The sequence below is a fragment of the Talpa occidentalis genome, unplaced genomic scaffold (assembly GCF_014898055.3).
Source record: "Talpa occidentalis isolate TD23 unplaced genomic scaffold, MPIMG_talOcc4v2.1 talOcc4.11, whole genome shotgun sequence".
NCBI lineage: Eukaryota > Metazoa > Chordata > Mammalia > Eulipotyphla > Talpidae > Talpa > Talpa occidentalis.
Genome location: NW_023601104.1, coordinates 99,372,852 through 99,398,522, shown reverse-complemented (window position 1 = coordinate 99,398,522; position 25,671 = coordinate 99,372,852). Strand labels below are relative to the sequence as shown.

General features: G+C 40.1%; 1 protein-coding gene and 1 non-coding gene across 3 annotated transcripts in view; one reads left to right on the top strand and one right to left on the bottom strand.

Moving 5' to 3' along the window:
- BTBD7 (BTB domain containing 7) overlaps positions 1-25,671 on the bottom strand; it is a 79,328-nt gene that overhangs the window by 19,975 nt on the left and 33,682 nt on the right. The window contains exons 4-5 of one of the 2 annotated variants that reach the window (XM_037504006.2): positions 1,989-2,197; positions 395-470 (exon numbers count right to left, since the gene is read on the bottom strand). The exons of the other annotated variant lie outside the window; for it this stretch is intronic. Of the exons in view, the coding sequence (XP_037359903.1) occupies positions 395-470; positions 1,989-2,197 (285 nt within the window). The remainder of the gene's footprint in view (positions 1-394; positions 471-1,988; positions 2,198-25,671) is intronic. 2 annotated transcript variants of the gene reach the window in all.
- Positions 8,728-8,833, top strand: LOC119239588 (U6 spliceosomal RNA). Its single transcript, XR_005123874.1, has one exon. It is a non-coding gene; the product is annotated as a U6 spliceosomal RNA (small nuclear RNA).

Below are 25,671 nucleotides of genomic sequence, written 5' to 3'. Positions count from 1 at the left end.
AGCATTCTGAAGTGTAAGACCCAGCGGCGTCGGCACATCACAACGGTGTGGGCACGTGGCCACCATCTTTTGTAGAACACTTCCATCAACAGTGTACTTTTATGGAACTCGAATCATTATATGAAAAATTTCCTTCTAATACTTTCATAAATAATCAACATATATTTATGTACATATAAAGATAACATGAAAAGTCTCCTATGAAAGTTGTAATATGAAATTTTCTGGTATATTTATTTAAAGCATATTCTCTCCAATATAGGATTTTGCCAGTTGTAAAATTTTCTCTTTCTATGAGCAGGCTTTCCTGGTCATTGTCAAGACTGATGTGCAGTGTGCATTTCAATAAACTTCTGGGAAAGACTTGGAGTACAAGCTAAGTTTTTGAGCTTACCTCTGTCTGCTATTCTTTTCATCAACTGATGCTCGCCCCACTTAATCAGATATTTAAGGATATCTTGTTCACTTGCCTATAATAAAAACAGGTTTATATTTATTTTCGTGAAATAGATGAGTGATTATTTTCATTATTGACTCTTCCTAGGTCATGTCAATGCTAGATACAACTTAGCAGGTTGACTGTATGGTTGTTAGAAATGTTTGTGTTAAAGCTGTGGCCCCATCAACAACAAATACACAAGAATGAATTACATGCGTTTTGCCCAGTACTCTCACTCCTGACTAAAGTAAACCTTTCATTCTTAACTTCTATCTTTATTTTTTCATTATCCTGTTCTCTTTAGCTATTTAAACTTATTTTATCTTACAATATCTATATGGTTTCTCTACAGCTGCCTAAAATTCTTTTGGGGAGAAGATGGAGATAAGCAGAACAAAGGAGAGACTACTCTCTCCTTCAAGAACAGAAAAAAATACTCTGGTAACATGTTTTGGCAAAAGAGACTACAATCTCCATAGGTGTGCTACTGAGTGGTGAGGGGCCGTTCAAGCACCATCTATGAAATGGCAATGTGCCCCTCAATTCTCTGCACTTAAAAATCTTAGAGCAAATGTAGGCTGCACTCCAAGTGTTTTTACTTTCTAAGGAGAAATGTAAAGTTTCTAAAGACAATAATCGAAGAAAATGGACGAAACCTGACTCCCACAATGCAAGGTCTGGATCGAGACAGTGAAATACAGTTAACAGACACAGATCTTCAGTAAGTCAAATCCAATTATGATAACACGGGTACTGCAATCAAAGCACAGGAAAAGCATAGATGCTAAGTGCCTCATTTAATTCTTCACTGCATTTGTGAGATAAAAGTCTTTTGTAATTTTTCTAGTACAAATACAAAGAAGTAGGAAATGACTCAATGGGTTCATGTCCTTACAGCATTCAAACTACTGTGTAGTTCTATAGTTCAGCATAATACTCACACAGTCAATTCAAAAACACAATATTCAGCTTAAACATACTTTGCAAGTATTTTTTTTGCAATATTTTTAAACTTACTATTAAATTACTAAATCAGACTCACATAAGTCAAAATGCAAAATTTGCTAAAAAAAAAAAATTCTTCTGATTAAAAATAAGGAATTGAAGACATTGTTACAGTTTGCAGGACACATACACCAAGCTTTTTACAAGCAGCTGAGTTGATCAGAAATTGAATACTGTTCTTTGTGCTGCTAAAGCCACTGTCTACAATCTAAGTATCTGATACTCTACCAAAAATAAAAAACTGTTAGAGTGAATCTACTATTAATGGAAGTCAAGAAAATGACTGTTGGGATATGCTGCTGAGTGTGCCTACTGTCTTAACCCCTTTGGTGACACAGGTTAGGATCTGGCTATCTACAACGTTGAGTCACAGCAGCAGTGTGCATGAAGGGCCAGAGAGCCCTTCAACAGAAGCTTTTGTTGTAAAAATCTGAAGAGGGGGGAAGGGATTGGATCACTGTAGATGGGAGAACAATAGAGTACAGATGGGTTTCCTGAGGCACATATGAATGACAATGAGTTTCTGAGGTGTATAAATGATTACCTGTAGGTAGTCAGACTGGATAGCAGTAAGCAGATGGTCTTTGCTGAGTTCATAAAAAACATCCGAAGTCATGACCTGGGAAAATTCCTCACAGAGGAAATGTAAAGCTTGTCGGTGCACCCATTTAGAGCCATATGGGTGCGAGCTCCACTTGAGGATGGCAATTAAGGTATCTAAAGAGATGCTCTCAGCAATGATATCCTCACAGCCTAAAAGAGAAGGCAAATACTTCTTGAGATTAATCATAAATACCACTTACTGAACATTTGTGTGTTAGGTACTATACTTAAAAGCAGCAATCGTAAAAAAAAGAACTCAAGGAGATAAATAAAATCTCATGGAATTCACCAAGACCTGGTGGGAAGGGGTCACAAAAGGTAACTACTGACTAGGACATCTATAGGAAATTTGCTGTTCTAGAGACAGAGCCACAGAAAAAGGCAGAGTCCTCACAATCGTTTAAGAAAATAAGCATTTATGTACATATCTAACAATTTGAGTAAGACACCACAGTGGAGAGTACTGGGTCACAGAGGAAAGAAGAGTGGGAGAAATGTGGACTTGGGAACTGGTCAGTCAGAGGAAGGATCCAGACGAGACTTGACTAACAAAAGAATCCACACCTGAGATGAGTGGTGGGCATCTTCTACAAACTATGATGACGCGTCCTCTATATTTTTCTTATTAAAACAAAAAATCTTTTGCACTGTTGATAGTTTAATCCCTCTGGATACAGACAAGCTGTTACAGCTTTATGCTCAGTTGGGATTAATTCTAGTTAGCTGAAAAGAAATAAGTGGCTTATGTGAAAAGAATCGGGAGCCACTGAAAGGAATTACAGCACCTTAAGAGCTCAAAAAGAAGAAAATTTGAGAACAGTCAGCTATTTTCCTTGGGAAAGATCATTTCAAATAATAAAGATAAAATCTGAGTGCCAAAGACTGGAAGGGAAAATGGCCACTCCAACTAAATTCTTCATAACTAAGTTCCTTATAAAATAAAAAAGGATCTTGATAATATGCAAAAATAGAGACACATTTAAATACACCACCAACAACCAAAAATGTATCTAAACAGGCTGCCTTCTAGTGAGCTTGGAGATTTAAAAGACACAGTCTTCAGAGAGGACATGGTCGACTCAAGGGACTCCCAAATTTCAGTGACTGGGAACCCATGAAGGGGAAATGAGAGAGGGGGGAATTCCATTACAGGTGATGTAATGGGGTCACTGGCAGCCAATACTGCCTGTAAAGGAGTAATGCCTCATTCTCTTTTCTCATATGGTAGCAGAAAAGGAGAATATTAGAAAATTATGCAACCTGATTTTTGTAAAACCTGTAACAAAATACTTCCTGGTATCTCTAGACTGTTACTCACAAGACAGGGACTGCTGTCTTCGTAGCATTTCTAGCCCCTCCTCGCATATGGTAGGAGCTAACTAAGAAGTTGCTGATGTACAAAGGAAATCTCTGCAATAAGACAGAGATGGAGACGGGTGACAAAACAGAGGTCCACAAAACCATTCAGCAGCAGCAATGACGAACGCACGGGCTTGGGAGCAGGGTGGTGTCTGTTTTTGCACCAAGAACTTGAAGGAAGATGTGGAAAGTATGTTTCAGAATCTCCAGATGGCCTCAAACTGGGAAACACAGTGAGAGCACTCCTGGTAACAGAATCGTAACTGGCTAAAAAGATGGGTGGAAATGAAGAACGATAGCTAGGAAGATCAGAAAGTTCTACATTTACAGAAAGGAAAATCAACTGCACAGTAGACGAGAGGGCAGAGCAGCTTAACTGCCACCTGTGTAGCAATCCCTGTGTATTTTAACTGAGTGGCTGCAGAACGCGACAAGACTGCTATAAAGCTGAAGAAATCTCAGGCTCTTCAGAGAGCACAGAGTCCTAGTCACAGGAACAATGCTGCACTGCTCTCCCAGGGTGCGGTGCTCTGCTCTGGGCCCTGTGTTTCCATGAGGCAAGGACAAAGCTCCAGAATTCTCAGAGAAGGGCAAAAGAACAGTAGAGAGCTTGAGACTTGTCACAGGACAGAAACTCTGAGCAGGCAAGATTATCTGACTTAAGAGAAGACTGAGGAGAGCTCTAAGAGCTATTGCCAAGTGTCTGATGCACCGTCATGAGGAAGAGGAGAAAATGGTTGATTTCCCTGTGGTTCCAAGGGCAGGTCCTGGGAAACAAATGGATGTTAAAAGAAGGGAGATTTTGAGTCAAAATTAAGAAATTTCTAACAATTAGAATTATTTTCCACTCCTCAAAAAAAAGGACCCCTCCAGAAAATGTAGGAACAGTGACTCACCACGTGAGGGGGAGAGCCGGAGTATGGAGAGGGAACCTCATGGGCTCACACTGGGTGTGGAACCAAGGTCAGACACTATCCAAGCTGCTTGTTTCACAAAGATACTAGTTTTGGAAAACTGGTAAGAGAGCTATTTAATCGGAGTAATCTAAAGATTATTCAATCTAAGCATTAAAATGGGATCCTTCACTGCAAGTGAATGACATCCAGAGGCATGAATGTGTGTTGATGAGACGTGTGAAGCACGGATGAGTTCGGAAGAGCTCTCGGACTTCACAGTGAGCCTTGAATGCCAAGCTAGGAGAACAGGCCTCACCCAGGAGCCAGGAGAGGACTCTGTCAGCATGCTGCGTCAAAGCAGGAACTGGAGTAGAGGTGAGTGGGATGAGCCAATCTACTGAGAAAGGCAATCTGATGAGCGTGTTTGGGGATGAAGCAGGGGAAAATCAGAGAAAATGTGGTTATTTAAGTTACTTAAAATCCTGCTCTATCAGGATACCAGCAGAGGTAAAAAAAAAAAAAAGGGCGGGGGGGAATTGAAGATAATTTCATACACTTAAACTTTTCAGGTTTACAGAGAAATGAGACTTGGTAGAAAAAAGTGGGTTTTGAAAGATTGGATTTGAAATCCCAGCTTGGTCATTTAGCAACAAAGTCATTTTGTGCACATCACTTAACCTCTTCAAGCCTGAAATAGCCTCATTTGTGAAGCTGGGATTATATTTCTAACTCAGGGTTGTTACAGATTTAAATGACACTATACCCTTGACATTTCATTTGCTTAAATATTCGGGAGTACCTACTTGCCAAGAGCTGTGAACACACAGCTTCTCTTACCCAACACTTTTCTGGGTGGTACCTTTGCCCCATCGCCTTAACTCCCGCTGCATCCCTTTGACCTGCAAACCTTCGCTCCAGCTCAGAGCTTTCTCCGGACTCTCAGGCTCACTCGGCAAACTTCTCAGGGGAGAGTTCCACATGAATATTCTGCAGATATCTTAAATCCAAGTCAACGAGTTTCATCTTAAATCTAGCTCTCTTCTTAACTCTTTTTAGAGGATATCTTATCTACCCAGTCTCCAAAGGCAAAAATCTCAGTGCAATCATTACTGATTTGTCTCCTGAAGTCCATATCCCATCTACCACCAAATACTGTTCATTTTCACTTTATTTTAAATCCATTCCCTGCACTGAATCACTACCACCTGTTTCAGGATCTGATACTTTCTTGCTACTTATTGAAACAGATTTAGGAAAAAAAAAATCCCATTTCCAGTCTTTCTCCCTTCCAAATCCAGTCTCTATAATGAAAATCTGAAATGCAATGAAAATTAGATTACATATACCTTTGTAATAAATTACTCAATAGCTTGCAAATGACCTCAAGATAAAATGAAAGTGCTATTCTGATGATCCAGTCCCCGCCAACTACTCCAGCAACAACCTTGTTCATATTCTACACTCTAGTTATGCTCTAGAATTCCAATTTCCTAGAATTCCACCAAACTCTTACTTCCATGCCTTTGCATATGTTCAATTTTTCTGAAATGCTCTTAATACCCCATCTTTTCACCCCCACAGGTGTTAAGTCAGCTGTAAACTTGATCCCACTCCTCAAAGTCTAGCTGGGTGAGCTGCTTGTCCTACCTTAAAGTTTTCATGGTGCCAGTGTTTCCATAATAGCACTAAACTCTCACATTATTTTACCTTTCTGATGTATCTGTCCAAATGCTGTCCTGACTGAGAGCTCCTTTGGGATAGAGGCTTCACCTTTTCTCTGATTCTGTATGCTTGTCACCCAGTAGAGAATTAATAAGAAACATAATAGCTAACATTTCTAAAACTTATTAAGTACCAGTTCTGTGTTTAACTTAGTATATTTAATTCTAACACTTATTGAAGAACCTGGTAGTAGTATTATTGCTATTACTCCCATACAGATGAGAAAACTGGCTTATGGGGATGAACATGCTGCACACAGCTAGGTTACACAGCTCAGAAGCCAAGTTGCACTTTACTAAACATATCCTTTCATAATTTGTAATTTCTTTTCCTATTTTATGCCTGTAAACTTAGGCCGTCTAGTAATCAATGCTACTCGGAACATCTTCACTTAGGCCCACTACTCTCGTGAGCACAAAAGTGCTAAAATACCTAAAAATACTCCAAAATGGTGGTTTTGACTCACAAATATAAAAGCAAGATAACTAGGGGGAAAATGGAATCCCAGAAGAGAGTTTGTAAAGACTTATGTTGCCAAAATAAAAATTTCACACTATGACTTCAGGAAGTGGTAATTTGCTTTTTGTTGAGGTTATCAATAGTGAGACGAAATGTAAATATAGCAGCAAAGTTGAAAGGAAGCTGGCAGGGAAAGGCCAGCCAGTAAGCTGCAAAGAGACTTCACACAATACCATTCAAATTCTGGACCAGTCCTCCAGGTCCAAAAGCATTATTAGTATAATCAGAGTCAGGCGGTATCAAAGACAAAGTGATACTAACCCAAATCCCCCAAAACAATGTCTAAATCAGAAGGTCCACTGCTGTGTAGCACAGGTATTCACTTCTTGGAAGCAGAATATCATAATAGATGTTAGCTCTTCTCAAACTATTCTCGGGTCAAGGAACAGTTTTTGATTTTCTTTTTGAATTTCTAATCTCTCATGGACCAATACTCAATAAAAATGCTGCACGAATATGATGGCATTGTCTTATATTTATTCTCTGGAGACACACTCCAAATAGCATTGCTCCATCTCGAATCTCCTCCCCATCGCCAATTTCAGAATAAATGGAGGTCAAATTTGTTTCCTCCAATTTGGTACTAATTTTCAGAAGGAACTTTTTCCTCTTGTTTTTCCTACAGTTTACTGACTCGTTTTCTAAGTGACAGATAAAATAATACATAAAACACACACATATTTTAAAAGATAACTAAATGATATAATCAGAATGACTATCTCTTTAAAACTAAAACTTTAGAGCTTAGATTATTACCCGCATGTGGTAGATTACTGTTCCGGCATATTCGCCACCATTTCTGGACAGCGTGCACTTCCCCGTCCTAAGACTTCAGGATCGGCCATGAGAATTGCTTTGACCAAAGAAATACATGTGGATGTGATGTGACAAAAGGCTTCCAAAGTACTTGTGGGAACTGGACTTGCCCTCCTGCCTTCTGTCACAGTCAAGGCAAGAACCTGTAGTGGCGAGCGTGTTCTTGGGGGCAGGAGCAACAGTGGGAACAGAGCTACCTGGATTCTGATGACCTGAGTGGCTCCTGCAAACTTAAACTTGAGATATCAGTTGTGAAATCACAATTTTGTGAGAAATACATGTGCTGCACAGCAATGCTTGACTAATAAACCATCTAGTCTGTCTGACAAATGCAAGAGCTTCACTAGCAATTTCATGTAATCGAAAAAATATCTGTAGCCAAGACATTAAGCAACTCAAAGGTGCCCATGTGTTCTGCTCAGGCAGCAGATTTTTAACAATGCTATCAGGTCACTGGCAACAGCACGAAGTCAACTTCTTCATATTTCTTTTTGCTTGTATGATGACTGCATTTTAGAGACCCATCTCCCACTTGTTTAATTCTTTCTTCTACCCTCTATCACTAAAACATTTCTTTCTAGTCCTGTGTGTCAAAATTTGAGATACATAACATACATGATCAAAACTGAGATATAAAAGTAAAACAAACTAATCTGACATTTACTAATACAAATGACTGTTACTGCTGATGTTAAGGTCTTTCTGTTTTCATCATCAACATTTTTGTTGTGTTCTCTTCATGCTTCCCTGAGAACTAAAAGAAGCTTCAATGTTGACAGATTTACCAAATACACTGTCCGGTCTTTGCTGCCATCCTCACGTTCTGCGTTATTCCTAGGGTGTAGGCTTTCCACTTGCCTGTCCCCCAGGAAATGTCCTAGCAGCTCCCCAAACTGCAATGTCATACAAGGTTGCGGGGGGAAGAGGAAGAAGGAAACAGGCAAGGGGTGGGGTAAGGACAGGAACTATGGGGGGCGATTCCAGCTTGCCATGCAACAGCAAACTATATGCTGTGCTTAAAGATTGGCACCAGAGCGGCACAGAGATTCTTCAGAGCTCCCAGAGTCAGAAGGAAGATGTCAAGTGCAAATTGGCTTAGGAGAAAAGTTGCTTCAATTCTGCTCTATTAACCTGCACGTGACTAATTCCAAATCATAAGGAAAAGAATTATGAAACAAGAGGGAAGTGAGGGAAGTTACAGAAAGAGCATATTAGCTTTAAATTCAGGCAATTATGTCACTAACTCTTGACTGTCATTTATCATCTGGTGCCTAATCATAGCAAGGCCTCTGTGAGTCTTGTGTCCTCATACAGAGGGTGAAATAATCCCATCAGAGCTCCAAGGATTATATGAAATAACAGTGCAAAGTGTTTGCTTCCGGAACACATATACTAAAACTGCAAAGATACAGAGAGGGTAGCATACCCCCTGCACAAGGATGACACACAAATCTGTGATGGGCTCCACATTTTTCATAATATATCACCTCAATAAAAAAAATATGCAATTTCTTTCAGGTAGAATTGGACTTTAAGTAGTGAATTGATGTACACACACACTCTGATTTTTAATGATGCCATGTAAAGTCCGTATTTTAATGCAGTGTTACTTTAAAATTAAAAACTAAAAAAAGAAAAACACGGGGGAGCCAATGTGTCCATCAACACTACCTTCCTTTTTATTTTTATTTTTTAGAAGATTTATTTATTTATGCACACAAGAACTGGGGTACAGGCCAGAGGTGTGTGTGGGGGGCGAGAGGATTCACCAGAGACAGAGTGGGGAGCAGAACAGGCAGACTGACTGAAGTACACTGCTGAGGGGAGCAGTGGGCGAGTCAGGAGAGGTCTGCTGCGCCATGTGGGTACCTCCCTGGCAGGGGATCAAACTCATGCTACAGTGGCTGTGGAAAGTCTCAAAGGTTGCATCTTACCCCTTGCACCATGAGGGAGGCCCCTTTATTGTTTTTTTTTTTTTTTTTAAGATCTTATTTATTTTTGCATAGAAGAACTCAGGTGTAGACCAGAGGTGCAGGGGGTGACAGGAGTCAATGAAGACAGAGTGAGAAGCAGAGCAGGCAGATTTACTGCAATACACTGCTGAGGGCCAGACAGGAGAGGTCTACTGCGCCATGTGGGTCAGCTCCCTGGCCAGGCATTGAACTCAGACTGCCTTGGTTGCCTGTAGGGATAGCGCTGAGACTTAACCTCTAGGCCACCAGGGATGCCCTAACACTATCTTTTTTCTAGGCTAGAAGTCTTTCATCAGCTGTGCCAATTCAGCCTTGTTTAATACAGGCAAATTAGTCAATGGGGCATGTTATGTCTTCCTTTAAAGTGCTGATTAGGGCCTCCCTGGTGGTGCAGGGGTTAAGTCTCAGAGATATCAAGCTATACCCAGCCCCTGCAGCATGAGTTCAATCCCTGGCCAGGGAGCTGACCCCCACGGCCAAGCAGACTGCTCCTGTCTTGCCCACTGCTCCCTTCGGCAGTGTATTTCAGTCAATCTTCCTTTTCTGCTCCCCACTGTCTCTGGTGAATCCTCTTATGACCATACTTCTGGCCTAGACCCCAGTTCTTGTATGCATAAATAAATAAAATAAATCTTAAAAAAATTAAAATGCTGATTAGCCTCTTTATTTTCTATTTCCACTACCACCACCTCCAAATCCTCAGCACCTCACACATCAATTACTAAAGTTTCCTATTATCTGTCTGCCCCCAGCATTACAATTTATACTGAGCACACTGTTGAAAGGTTTATCTTTTCTAAAACACCACTACCAGCAGATCACCTCAGCATATCTATTTTCAAAAGGTAACCAGAATTTCAGACTCAACACAGAAAGTACAATCCAGACAGTTGGAATAGAAGCCAAGTCAGTCAGTGACTCAGTGTTTTTCACTGCCAGCCCTAGGCCCCTGCAACTTCTGAGAGCCTGTTGGATAAACACTTCTTTTGGCTATCCCTTAGAAGGACCACTCTGAAGAAGATTCTAGAGTTTCTCAGAGGGACCCTGGCAGAATGAAACTGAGCCCTTAAATTACCACTCACAAAATTAACTTAGTACATATATTTTTTTAAGATTTACTTTTATTTATACAAGAACTGGGGTGCAGGCCAGAGGTGTGGGAGGGTGAGAGAATTCACCAGAGACAGAGCGGGGAGCAGAACAGTCAGACTGACCAAAATACACTGCTGAGGGGAACAGCGGGGAGAGACAGGAGAGGTCTGCCACACCATGTGGGTATCTCCCTGGCCGGCTGGGAATTGAACCCACGCTGCAGAGGCTGCAAACAGCCCTATAGCGCTGCGCTCAACCCGCTGCATCACCAGGGAGGCCCCTTTAGTACAGTATTTTCATTACACTGACCAAGCTATACCAAAGGTCTCTGAACTTTATTCATCTCAGAACTTTAAGTTTATACCTTCTGACCAACATCTACTGCACTGTATACCTGAAAGTTGCTGCAAGAGGAGAGTTTTAAAGTTTTCTCCGTAACAGTAAAATATGTGAGACAAAGTAGTATTAACTGTACTAACCTCTTTGTGGTAAACAATTTGTGACATATTATTTGTATCAGATCATAATATTGTACATCTGGAACATATAAATGATATGTGTCAATTATATCTCAATAAAGCTGAGAAACTCTAGATTAAAATCTATTTTCATTGCACAAAAAAAAGTAGGCTGAATTCTGGAATTATTTTGCATGCCTTTTTGGCTAGTGTTCAGAATTTGATTAGGCAGGCATAAAAGAGAGTTCGAGTTTTAAAATGTACCATTTTTCTGCATGGAAGCATATCCTTCAATTATCTGGCCTTCTTAATAGTCTTGTAAGATTTTCTTGCAGAAGCTAAAAGTCAGAAGGCATTGCTAATATGTGGCTCTATTACAAGAATCTTTTTGTATTCTCTTCTAATATATTTAAAAAATTATGTTCTGAGACAATCTCTGGGATTGTTACTTGGATGGATATATAAGAAACTAATAAACTAGTTGCTTCTGTAGTGGGGAAATGAGTTGTTGGGGGGTAAAAAGTCCTTGGGGACTCTGCTGAGTATCTTTTGTACCTTCTGAATTAGTCTTTATGAATATAGTGCCTATTCAAAAAATCAAATACAACAACAAAAACAAAATCTACCAGGTTATGGAAGTTGCCAAGAGTTCCTTTCCTCAGCGCTCATTATAAAATCAATCACTGACCACAACATCCAAGCAACTGTTGGAAAGGAAACGAGGCGGTGTTCTACTGAGAACACTACTCCCTTCTCAGAGACAGAGGTAATCACCAAGATGCTGACTGTTTGTAGGTGAAAATGGACAATGAGTGCTTGTATCCTTTCTTCTTAAGCTTTTGCCAAGCTGTGTGTGAGGGAGAAGCAAAGAAAATGGAAAAGAAGCTGAAAACTCCAGGGAGTAACTTTAGGAACTTGGTAAATAAAAGATATGGAGAAAGCATGAGGACAGCTGATCAAAGTTTGAAAAGTTCTCTTTAAAGCCATGGAAAGAAAATATAAATGACTAAGATTTCTTCAGTGTTTATAAATTACTAGTTTATAAATTAATAGTCTCTAACATGGCTTTTACAATATTGATGCTTACATATACATTTTCGATATTTATGCTTTGGGGGGGCGTTGAGAACAGCATAATAAGGAAAAGTATTCATGGGGATGTTTGTTCTCCAGACACCAGCACCATATAGCAGAGAAACCTCTGCTATACTACAAAATGGGGTAATCTAACTCTGAGATCAGTAGGGTACCCAAATGCTTTGAAATTGAACATGTTCTTAGGTGCAGGGAAGCTGCTGAAAGAGATGCAAGACACACCATTAGAGTCAGACTGACCAGGTCCCAATCTCAATTCCCTTTAGCTTGTGATGTGTAAAATTCTGCCTGTTTCTTCATCTGAAAAATGTCCCCTAATCCTCAAAATCTACCTTACTGGGTTACCGAGAATATACATAGCACCTAGTAATCAGACCAGGGTATACATTACATAAACGGCAGTTCCTACCATAATCAAGTTTCCTTCAGAAGCAGTGCTTGGAATACTGGTGTATTCCAATTCAAAAGCAAGCATGGGGGGGTGTGAAAGGTGGGAGGGTAGAAAGGGAAGACAGTCTCACGAGAGAAAAAGGTCATAGGGAACAAGAACAGTTTCATGCTAAATGTACTGTGTACTTTCTTCTCAAACTCAGGGGTTCACACCTCTTTGTTTAAAAACAATTATCTCTTACATCTACACCTTGTTTACTATTCATGAATGATTTACTCACTAGTGACTAAAAAGTTAAGCATCTTTAGTTTTTTTTTTTTTTAAAGATATATTTATTTATTCATACAAGCACTGGGTACAGTCAGAAGCGCGGGAGGGTGAGAGAATTCACCAGAGCCAGAGCAGGGAGCAGAACAGGCAGAAGGACCGAAATACACTGCTGAGGGGAGCAGCGGGCGGCAGGAGAGGTCTGCTTGCCATGCGGGACCCTCGCAGGTGGCCAGGGATCGAACCGGTGCTGTAGAGGCTGCGGCAGCTTCGCAGCCCAGGGCTCAACCGCTGCGCCACCAGGGGAGGCCCTCTTGAGTTTATTCTAATAATAAAAGAAAAATGCAAAGCTTTGGGGGTAGTTATGTAAACTGATTTTCAGAAAATTTATGGTATCTACTGATTGGTTATTTCTTCCATATGATAATGTGCTCCCTTTAAAATCATGCAACTCATAGATGATGGCTTCTCACAGAGATCACAGATGAAGAAACAGGCAGGCAGAATTCCTATTTCCCCAGAAATAGCAAGTAGTTCTGGAGACAGATCAGGATTCAAATCTTGGCCTTAGTGTCAACTCCAGATAATAGTATTTTTAAGCGTCCATTTAGTTGCAAATGGGAATAATACCTACCACAAAGGACTTAACACAGTGCCCTGTAAAGAACTGATATGCAAAACACTGTACTGAATAAATGAATATAGTAAGAAACTTTGAAAAGTTTATAGATTGTATCCACTTAAAGAATGTAAGTATTTTGGCCTCCCCGGTGGCGCAGTGGGTTGAACGCAGCGCTATGGGGCTGTTCACAGCCTCTGCAGTGTGGGTTCGATTCCTGGTCGGCCAGGGAGATTCCCACATGGCATGGCAGACCTCTCCTGTTGTGCCCAATGCTACCCTCAGCAGTGTATTGCAGTCATCTGCCTATTCCGCTCCCTACTCTGTCTCTGGTGAGCCCTCTCACCCTTCCACGCCTCTGGCCAGTACCCCAGCTCTTGTATAAAAATAAATAAATCTTAAAAAAAAAAAGTGTACGTATTTAAAAAACAAACACCCAGTATTTCTCTAATATTTTGAAGGTCTTCACATGCCACAGCCAAAGAAATCTTTCAGGAAATGCAAACATTGTTCGGTCACATGACCCGCTGGGCTCAGGATAAAGCCAGAAGTCTCATCAGGGTATACCAAGTTCTTTATTACAGCCCTGCCTACCTCTGCAGTCTCATTTCTTGCCATACCTTTCTTATCTCTGCAATCCCTAGTCTCCCCCTCCCCCTAGTCAAAAGGCCCTTTCTCCAATTTATCTCTAGGCCTTTGTACATTGCCTGAAACGAGCCCCTTTGCCATCAGTTTTTATTTACTTAACTCCTATTCATTCTCCAGGTTCAGTTTCTCAGCAAAGGTCTTCTTGACACCGCCCTTCCTTTCCCACCTCCCTGTATTGAGATCTGGGGCTCCCTTAGTATCCAGTTACACTGTCACTGTCACTGGAACTTACTACTAGATTATCATGTTCATTGATTTCCTGGCCAGACACAGTAACAACCACTCAATAAATGAATCAAGTACAAGAATCATAGGGTTAATTCTATACCAAAGGTGTATTTGGACAGATTATATTCCCTCGCCCCCAAATGTCCCATTTTTACCTTTATTTTCTCAAAAACTTAGGCAGCTGCTATTTCTCAGGCTTACAGATCTATTATGATGATCAGATTTATAACATCCACTTCTATTTAACTTAGTGCCTCTAAAATTTTGATATTAAAACGAAAGTTAAGAGTGGGGTAGGTTCATACCACTGGAGATGTAAAATTTTAATTTTTTATTCCAAACAAAAAATTTAAGATGAGGCTTAAATACATAGAAGCTATTTAATCATAGTTTAGCTTAAAAATTTTCTGAACTTCTCAAAATTAGATAAAAACTCAAATGGCAACAGGTTCAGAAAACCAATGTGATACCTACATATTTTCTAGAAATATTTTTGATTACCAGTGTCAAAACTCAGCACTATTCTTTTCTTTTTTTTCTTTTTTTTTTGTGGGACCCTTGCCGGCGGCCAGGGAACGAACTGGCGCTGCAGAGGCTGCGGGCAGCCTCGCAGCCCAGTGCTCAACCACTGCGCCACCAGGGGAGGCCCTCAGCATTATTCTTTAATGTACAATTCCATTCAGAAGAAACAGTGACAGTGGGAATTTAGGATTAAAACCAACCCACTTCAGAAAAGGCCTAACTCTATTATGGTTGAAAGAAAGACCTGAAAGTGTGCAAATTGTTTTCACTTATTTAGTTCTACTACTTTCAGATGTGTGAACATTTTACCTTCAAATACCATGACATCACAGCACTTATCAGTTTTATATGTGTCAATCCCTGTAAGGTATATAAACATGTTTCTATCAAAAGAACCAAACAATGCTCAAAGTCTTTCAATATGTCAAAGTCATGCCCTCCTGGTGTAGGAGCATTTAGCAAGCAAGGTTAGCCCAAGGTAGTTTGTAACAGAAACAGATAGTCCTTTTCATTGAAATATATGTAAAAATAGGTGGAGGGAAGCGCTTTCTTTTTTATTTTATTTTTTTTAATAAAGATTTATTTATTTACTTATTTATTTATTTATTTATACAAGCACTGGGTACAGTCAGAAGCGCGGGAGGGTGAGAGAATTCACCAGAGCCAGAGCGGGGAGCAGAGCAGGCAGAAGGACCGAAGCACACTGCTGAGGGGAGCAGCGGGCGGCAGGAGAGGTCTGCGCGCCATGTGGGACCCTCCCCCGGTGGCCGGGGATCGAACCGGCACTGCAGAGGCTGCGGGCAGCTTCGCAACCCAGCGCTCAATCACTGCACCACCGGGGAGGCCCTCTTTTCTTTTTTAAAGATTTATTTTATTTATACAAGAGCTGGGGAACAGGCCAGATGTGCAGGAGGGTGAGAAGATTCACCAGAGACAGAGTGGGTAGAACAGGCAGATGGACCAAAAGCACTGCTGAGGGGAGCAGCGACAGGAGAGGTCTGCCAAGCCATGTAGGTATCTCCCTGGCTGGCCGAGAATTGAGTCTGTGCTGCAGAGGCTGCAGACAGCTCCACAGCGCTGCGCTCAACCTGCTGCACCACCGGGGAGGCCTGAGAAGCACTTTCTGATCAATTATTCACTGAACATTTTACCATCTCCCTAAATACATTCCAAACTAAGATTCAGTCTTCTTTTTAAAAAAGATTTATTTATTTATGTATACAAGAGCTGGGGTGTAGGCCAGAAGTTTGGGGGGCGGGTGAGAGGATTCACCAGAGACAGAGTGGGGAGCAGAACAGGCAGATTTACTGAAATACACTGCTGAGGGGATCAGCGGGTAAGACAGGAGAGGTCTGCAACCCCATGTGAGGCAGCTTCCAGGCTGGCTGGGGATCGAACTGGTGCTACAGTGGCTGGTGATAGCTTGATAGTGCTGTCTTTAACCCCTGCACCACCAGGGAGGCCCACTAAGTCTTTTTTTTTTAAAGAGGCATGTATTTTTTATTTGTTTATTTGTTTGTTTGTTTGTTTATACATGCACTGGGTACAGTCAGAAGCGTGGGAGGGTGAGAGAATTCACCAGAGCCAGAGCGGGGAACAGAACAGGCAGAAGGACCGAAGTACACTGCTGAGGGGAGCAGCGGGCGGCAGGAGAGGTCTGCTCGCCATGTGGGACCCTCCTCCGGTGGCCGGGGAGCAGCCGGGGATCGAACCAGCACCGCAGAAGCCGCGGGCAGCTTCGCAACCCAGTGCTCAACCGCTGCGCCACCGGGGAGGCCCAAGATTCAGTCTTTTTTTTTTTTTTTTTTTTTTTTAGATTTATTTTTATTTATTTATACAAGCACTGGGTACAGTCAGAAGCGCAGGAGGGTGAGAGAATTCACCAGAGCCAGAGCGGGGAGCAGAGCAGGCAGAAGGACCGAAGTACACTGCTGAGGGGAGCAGCGGGCAGCAGGAGAGGTCTGCTCGCCATGTGGGACCCTCCTCTGGTGGCCGGGGAGCAGCCGGGGATCGAACTGGCACTGCAGAGGCTGCAGGCAGCTTCGCAACCGAGCTGCGCCACCGGGGAGGCCCCCAAGATTCAGTCTTAAGGAAATATTAAAAACTACTTTTTGTTAACTGAGTTTAGGACCAGGAGTGAAACTGGAGGGTTCTTTTAAATACCTTTAGTATTATTTATATTATCTGAATATCCATTAATTTATCTCTTACATTTTCAGGGGAAAAAAATGCAGCTCATAAAATAAAGTAACACTATGTACTGACATAAGCCTCTTCCCAAAGCTTATTAAATATGAAAAAAAAGCAGAGTAATATGCATAGTGTAATGCTATTTATACAACAGAATGAGATATGCATGTGAAATATACACATTTCTGAACACATAAAGGCTTAAGAGGAAAACCAAACTGTTCACTATGTCATCAAAATTGATTTGGGGAAAGTATATATTAGTGGAGGGTGAAAATATATTTTAGGTTGTTTTGGTATCATTCCCTGTTTTTCAACAGTAAACAAACTTTTAAAAATTAAATTCAAACTTAAAGTTGTTACAGGCAATAGTTTGAGAATGTCACCAAAAATACCACCTGAAGGCTTTTAATTTTTTTAATATTCCCCATACAATTGCACCCCCCCTAATTTTGACCCCAATCTCTCCTTTCCCCTCCCCTCTCCCCCATAGTGTGTCTCTGGTTAATAGTTGTTGGTTGCTGAGGTCTTTTAAAGTGCACGTACAGGAAGATTAACTATATGTGCAGAGCACAGGCTCTGTGAATTCTTGCTCTGAAGTCCATATTTTAATGACGAAAAGTGGACTTTGGGGGGTTCTAACTTAATTACTTGTTTCCTTACCTCTAAAATGGGAAGAGTGAGAGTAGTTACCACATGTGCAAGTGCAGAGATTAAGTGAGGCAATTCACCTGGGGGTTGGGGGGGTGTAAGGAGAGGGGGGAGCTTACAGCATACCGTCTTGCACTCAGTAGCAGCTAAATACTTCTATCTTTTAATACTTGTAATAGTTTCTTCCAGCCAGTTTCAAAACTGGAAGTAGAAAGAATGCTTGTGTCTGGTTAAAGCCCTTCTAACAGTTATTTTAGGAGAGAAGAGCATTATTTGGTTTTAATATAGAAATGTCAACCCTATATCTCAATACTTAGCATGAAAAGCCAAGATATTTGCACACTGCACACATTCTTCCGTCATTTTTTCACTTTAATCATTAATGCCCTCCCCATCATATTTTCCTTATACAACAGCTTGCAAGAGGACTCCATTCATTTTTATACTCCCTGGCAATGGAAGGTATAAGAAAATTCCAAAATTTGACTATGGCAGAGTCAGAAAACAAAAATGAATTGGAACTTCAGGAAAGGCAACAATTAGGTCATTTCCAAGGGAAAGCTCGATGGACCATTTTTTATGGTCCTGTTTTGCTGTCTAACATTGAATGTGATGTATCACTGTTTTAAGAAAATCTGATTATAGTAATTTTTTTTTTAGATTTTAGAAACTTAGAACTGTATTGTCAAATGTTGTATTTAAGGAAATTAATTCTCAAATATAATTCTAGAGAAATTAGAATTATATAATTCTTTAGAAATATAATTCTTAAGAAATTTTCCACTAAAGAGTTAACACAATTCAGTTTTTAAAATATTTTTTTAGGTTCCTCCTAATTGTAAGCCAGATATAACGTGTGCTGCCTATATGTCTATGAAGTTGTGAACTTGTGCAGGATTTAGGTGGTTAGTGTACTACAGAGCCAGGATTAGAACACAGATCTGATTCCACACTTCATAAAAAATACCATTAAATTTGGGCATTTATTTATCACTAAACCTCTGTGCAAATAAATGGGAAACCTATTCTCCAAATTTCACAGCATTGTTGTAAGGAGGAAATGAAACAACATATGTGAAGTGCCTGTCATGAAGATAGTGGAATTCAGAATTTGTTATTCTCTTCTCCCTTGTATTGCATCTTACATAGCAATGGTGTTCAATACATTATTAAGATTATTATCAAGATTATTATGTCTCTTAATTTAGGTCTACTGACATAAAAAGTCTTGATCAAGTGATGTAATCATCCTATCTTACTCTAAAAGTCATATATGAAGAGTGATATGTGCAAAGTATACCAAAGAACAGATTTCTCAATTCAAAACAAAATATGATGCAGTAACTTTTGAAGTCTTTATTTCAGAACACACTGCATTACGCAGCATCACTGGAGATGCTATCTGCTCTCCTCATGGTGATTACACTTTCTATATAGTCTTTAAGTAATAAGAATGCTTGACTCTTTCTTGTCCCAGAAAGTAATAAATTTTTCAACGTTTGTGTTCACATCCACAGTTTTGAGTGTAGCATCTTATCTTTTCTCTGATCATATTAAAGACCAGAAAGTTCATATTGAATCCAATGGTTCAATCCACGAATATTATAAACAGACAATTTGGGTTAAAGAAGAAGCCCAATCAAAACAAAACAAGTCTTCAATTCCACCATTGCACTCTGCTGTCACATCCTTGGAATTTCTGTATCACAGAGAGATTTGCTTATACTTGAGAAAAGACTTCTAACTAAATTCCACATAATTAAAAAAAAAAATGAAACAAGACATTTGATAGTTTCTATTTCAAATGAACTACACAATTTTAGAGATAATACTTCTTACTATGGCTCCAAAGTGCCAGATATATATTTATATTTTAAAAATCATATAACAACCCATAATATTGATTTATATTCACTGTCTTTTAATTATATATGAGTGAATAAGCACACCACTTTTAATAGGTAAGAAAGAAACAATGGCAACTCGGTGCAATTTTATTTTTCATTAAGAAACAGGACTAAAATAAAAGATAACTGATTTAGCATAAGAAGTTACTTGAACATTTCTGAATAACTTTAGCATTATTACCATAAATACATTTTATTATTGCAATTTAAGATAATTGGTTCTTCAGTCTCAATTAAAAGTTAGTACATAAGGATTGCCCTTGAATTAAACTGTTTGACTGCAAAATATTAAGCCTTCACTGACCTCCAAGGATATTTCAAATTCAACTTATATTCTATTTCATATCAATGGACCAACAAAGTAAAGAGTTGATGAGACAATTTTATTTGAAATTTAACCTAAAAGTAGTTTAATGGTAGAGTTAAACATGATTTAGATTACATGTAATTGTACTTTTATAAATAATACTTCCTATTTATCTACTAGACTAAGATTGTTTCACTGAATTTGTAACTTTCAGAGTTAAACATTTATTACATTTCCCCCAGCCCCTTTTTTCTTAAGGAAAAAGTTAAGTTTTTATAGGTATTAAAGATAATCAAAACATGAAACTGAAAGTCTATCAAGAGCCAAAACACTATGATAAGTTTTGCGGGTTAGTCAAAGATGTCCAACATCATGATCTGATCTTTAAGGAGTATCTAATATACTAGTTGATCAAGGAAATAACACAGGTGCACAGGTAATTCCAAAATAAGTTAGAAGATGTAAAAACCTAAAGAAAAATAAAGAAAGTATTTTAGAAGTTTGCAGGAAAGAGAAAGAAGATGCTTTTAATTTGGAATGCCAAGACAAATCAAAGGAAGCAGCATTTAAGGTCTGAAAGAGTAGGGTTAAATCTGAACATTTAATGATCAAAGGCAAAGACAATCCAAGACTAAAGTATGATTTGAGGGTCAGGAGAGTTTGCAGTCTATTTGAGAAATGGTTGAAATTCTAAAGTAAAATATGCAGTTAAATACTACTTTAGAACTCTACTCATAATTTTAAGTAAAAGAATTTTAAGTGCTAAATTTCACTATGATTACAGCATTAGAGATGTCTGCCTTTATAGTCATTTGAACTGAATTTCATGAAACTGAGTTAATCTGTCATCTATATGTTACATGTCTAACTGAAACCTGTATTTACTACTCTGATCTGCTGATAATGGTCTTTAATTTGGCTCCATTATTTTCTAGGAAGTATATTTACATCCGTTTGTGATGAGGAAACAATCACACACAGAATAAAATGAACTGCCAGCTAGCTCAAGTGAGACAGAAGGGAGAGCATCAACATGGGGCATGGAGAAGAGCGGAGGCAGGAGGAGATGGATCAGTGAGTAGGGACAGACAGTCTGTCTTTACTATTTTGCATTTGTTTCAAGTCACACACTCTTGGACTCTGATCAAGTTGCTAAGGGAAAAAATTAGGTCACTGCTCTCCATTGTTTCTGTTAGATTTTTAATTCAATAAAATATAATCACATGTGTTATAACTAAAAATATGGGCAATGCACTGCAGACTATTTTGGAACTAAAGTGACAAATAAACTTCATATTTCAAAGATTGAAAAATATATTTCTATCAAGACGAAAAAATTATATCTGCAGTTTCAAGTTACTGTTGTAAAATGTCCTGCTCTGGAATTTGCATGTTGATGTTGGTGCTAAGTCTAGGCTATTTCATTCTGAGGTCGACAGCATTTATGACGAGGAACACAAATGCTTACACTTGCCCTGTGGTTTGTTAAAGTTCATGAGAAAAATCTATAGTTTTTCTAAAGTATGGATTTTTTACTCAAAAAAATTAAATCAATAGTATGTTCTCATAGTTCAGTGTTGTTTATCCAGTGTATGCTAAGGTCACTGTGAAAAGTCAGTGATCAAACACCTAGTCCTTCCTCTGAGTTGCCTATTTTGGAATTCTATACACCAGTCTTTTTGATACAGGCTTCTAAGCTGCAACTGCAGAAAACAACTCTAGTTGGCTTAAACAGAAAAGGAGTTTATTTGAAAGGACATTGTTAGTCCACAGAACTGCCAGCAAGGCTGGAGACCAGGCTCAGAAAACCAACAAGATAAAGGCTGGCTGCAGAGTGAGGACTATCCATGGCAGAAACAGCCAGTGAGTGTACCTTGTGCTACCTTGGGCCAGGCCGCCACAGCTCCTGGGCCTGGGCACTGAATATCGTCATGGGCGCCACTGACTGTGCTTTCCACTAGATGTTGTGTCCCATCCTGCTTCTAGAAAGATTCTCTGTGGTCCCTGCTTCTCTGTGCCATCAGTTCCCGATTTGAAAAACCTAGATAACGTGCTGAAGCCCTAACCACAGAGAAGAGTGAGAAAGCAAGGCTTGTACACTGGCAGGTCGACTCCGCCCTTATATAATATCTTTATATACAGTGAGGAATTTCCTAAAACTAGGAAGAAAGTACTTATACTGGACTGCCAAAACAGTCAAATAACCCATATAGAAACACGTCTACTCAGGAGAGAGCGGCTGACTGAGTACAACGCCCTCTGTTGTCCAGCTGAGTGCTCTGAAGCAGTCTGAGTGGTGACCCTGCCCCCTCAGCTTTAAAACCTCCTAGAAGAATCCACATTTCCCCCACATATTTGCTTAGCCCTACCCAAATGGTTCAGCACACAACACATTAGACTCACCCCAGAGATTCCTCTGGGTTGATGCTTCTTCAATCACTTAGTCAGCTGCTTTGTGTCTACAACTAGCCCACAACCTCCCATCTTCATCCCTGGACACTGATTCTTGTAGTGCTCCCCTCTCTCACTATGCCTAAATTCCTGGGCTCGAGTCACAAGAGCTGGTCGCAACTTCATCACTTACTTACACTTTTCCTTTGGGAAAGGCTGGTTAGTAATCCGAGCCCCACCACATTCAATAGGTTATCAGAATGACCAAATGGGAAAAAGTAAAAGCCCTTTGTAAACTAAATTAAAAGCATGATCTCATTAGTCAAACTTCCTGATAAAAATGAATGTAAATTGCCCAGTTCTTCAGGACTGTGTCCTACTTAGGTCTCTGGTTTTCCTGGATACTAATATTATAACTTTAAATTATTATTGTTTTGGGTCTCCCTGGCGGCGCAGGGGGTTGAGACGCAACTTATGAAGCTGTCCACGGCCTCAGCAGCACAGAGTTCGATCCCCAGCTGGGGAGCTACCCACATGGTGCAGCAGAGCTCTCCTGACTCGCCTGCTGCTCCCCTCAGCAGTGTGCTCTGGTTGATCTGCCTGTTCTGTTCCCCGCTCTGTCTCTAATGAATCCTCTCACACACACCCTCCCCCCACGCCTGCCCCCACCCCACCACGCTTCTGGCCTGTATCCAGCTCTTGTATGCATAAATGGATAAATCTTTTTAAAACAAATAAATCTTGTGATCAAGAAGTAAATGTTCATCATTTAAAGTCTTACACCTAGCAGATAACAGAAAACTTTCCCTCCAAACAACTCCCTGCCCCTCTCGCTTCCACTCCCACTCCTGCTCCCCTGAGGCAACTAATCTCAATTCTTCATTCATTCATTCATTCATTTATTCATGCATGCATACAAGAACCAGGGTACAGGTCAGATGCGAGGGAGGGTGAGAGGATTCACCAGAGACAGAGTGGGCAACAGAACAGGAAGACTGACTGAAACACTGCTGAGGGGAGCAGCAGGTGAGACAAGAGAGGTCTGTCGCACCGTGTGGGACCCTCGCCGGTCGGGATTGAACCGGCGCTGCACAGACTGCGGACAGCTTCACAGCGCTGCACCCAACTGCCTGCGCCACCAGGCAAGGCCCTAATCTCAATTCTTTACGAGTGTTTTCTAGTATTTACCTCCTTACATTACAATTTTTATTAAGTCAATATTTAAATTATGATGGCCTTAAATACCGCTTCCTACTGACCCAAGCTGTATACTAACAAAAATTTTTTCATATGTAATTTTGAATTTTTCTTGGAGATGCTACTTTTCTCCTTTCTTCATATTCTGTAAATTTAGTACTAATTCTTCATATATGCACCAAAGGTCCATAAAATCTCATTTGTCACTTTATGTTTAAGCATTAAGGTAACTGATCTCCTCCTCGGTATTTACTTTCAGGAGGCTTCCCTCCTACCGGTTTTTTATTTTTTAAGATTTATTTATACAAGAATCGGGGTACAGGCCAGATGTGCGGGAGGGTGAGAGAATTCACCAGAGACAGAGTGGGGAGCAGAACAGGCAGACTGACGAAATACACTGCTGAGGGGAGCAGCGGGCGAGACAGGAGAGGTCTGCTGCGCCATGTGGGACCTTCGCCGGCCGGCCGGGATCGAACCAGCGCTGCAGAGGCTGCGGACAGCTTCACAGCGCGGCACGAAACTGCCTGCGCCACCAGGGGAGGCCCTCTCCAACCAGTCTTTTCTAGACTAGATGCCCAACAAGCCTTGCACACAGCTAGCACTAGGGATTCCCTTTCTTCTTTCCTGTACAGAACCCATTTTCTGGACCCACATTTCTTTGATCTTGGCTTACTTCGTTCAGTGGAACACATCCACAGTAACTTAACAAGTGGGGATACAGGGCAGGTTAAGTTTTTTGAGGCGAGACTGAAACAAAGTTTTATTTAGCCTTACATTTGATTGACAATTTGGCTAACTATAGAGTTCTGTGTTTAAGATACTTTTCTATCAGTTTTTTGATAGCACTATGCCACTGTATTGCTGTTTTCACTTACTGCTATTGAAAAGTTCAGCATCATTTTGATTCCTGTTTATTTGTATGGAAACTAATTTTTTTTTTACTCTCAGGGTCATTTTAGAATCTTCCTTTCACCCTCCTCTCCTTTCCCCGCAATGTTGCCTAGTGAAAGGGACAGAACTTCCAATAAAGTAATTCCTTTAGTCTGGGAAGTATTTTCTATACTACTCCTTAGATACTATCTCCTTTTCCCTTTGCTCTGGTATAGAGTTCTAAAACCACTGTTTGTTAAGATGCTACACTTTCTGGGTGACTACTCTACTTTTTGTATTTCTTTCTACTCTCTCTCTGTCTTATTTGTTGTTTCAACCTTACTCTTCAATCATTCGTTTATATTTTTCACCACTACTACCTTATTTCCAAAAGCTCCTGGGTTTTAGTTTTGTTACTTTTATAGCATCCTATTTACATCTCATTGCTTCAGAAAATGCTTTCTTATTTATGGATATTTTGACTCTACTGGGGTTTTCTTCTGCTCCCATCATTGTCTGTTTCTTCTCATACTTTGTTTTTGTGGGGTTTTTAGGTCCTGATCACAGTCTCAGATTGGAAGAGTTTCTCCAAAGTCTAATGACCCTTGGATGGGTTTTCATCAGAGCAAGGTAGTAGACAGGTGTTTTCAAGCCCTGCTCCATGAACAGACTTACAGCCTGTGCTCTTCTTTGAACAACTGGAAGGCATTTTGTAGAACCCCACAATGCCAGTATCAAGCTGTTCACCATTTAAAAATCTCCAATTTACTGCCTGCCACAAAAGTATGGGAAGAGATTGATCTCACTGTTTAGTTTGTAGGTATTCCCCATAATTCCAGATTTCAACCTTGTGCCTTATCTCCACCCTCTTTGTAGCTATTTATAGATTTGGAATTTTTTTAGTTTGATTTCTTCAGATAATAAATCTCAGGTCTCTTGTGTTTGGTTGGGGGACAGATATGCAAAAGGAACTGATGGGGTGGGTCATGATCTGCAATCTGGTTGAAAGTGCTATTAATCTAAGAATAGACAAATGGATCATTGAAACAAAATGAAAAAGTACCAACACTTGTATACATGGGAACTTAATAAAGAGTGGCACAAATAAAGGGGGAAATGGATTGTTTAACAGGATACTCAGAAAACCATCTTACCATATGGAGTGAAACAAAACCACACCCCTTTCTAACACCACATATAAAGGTGAGTTCCAGGTGGGAGAAAGGATACAGCCATTCTGGATTCAGACTTAGGAATCAGAACTCTCTTTTCAGTTTTGCACCAAACTTACTCCCTTCTTCCAGTATACTTAGGACCCCCTGGTCTGAGTCATTCCAGAGTTCTGAGGGTTGAAACATCTCATTTCTCCTCAGTAGGCCCCTCTATAGGCTATAGAATTAAAGACTTCTCAACTCTGTTAAGGAAGTTCTTTATCTGCTTTCCAGGTTTCAAAATTTTTAATATCCTTTTCTGCATTGTTGTTTTCTTCTTGGGCTTCTTTGTCGT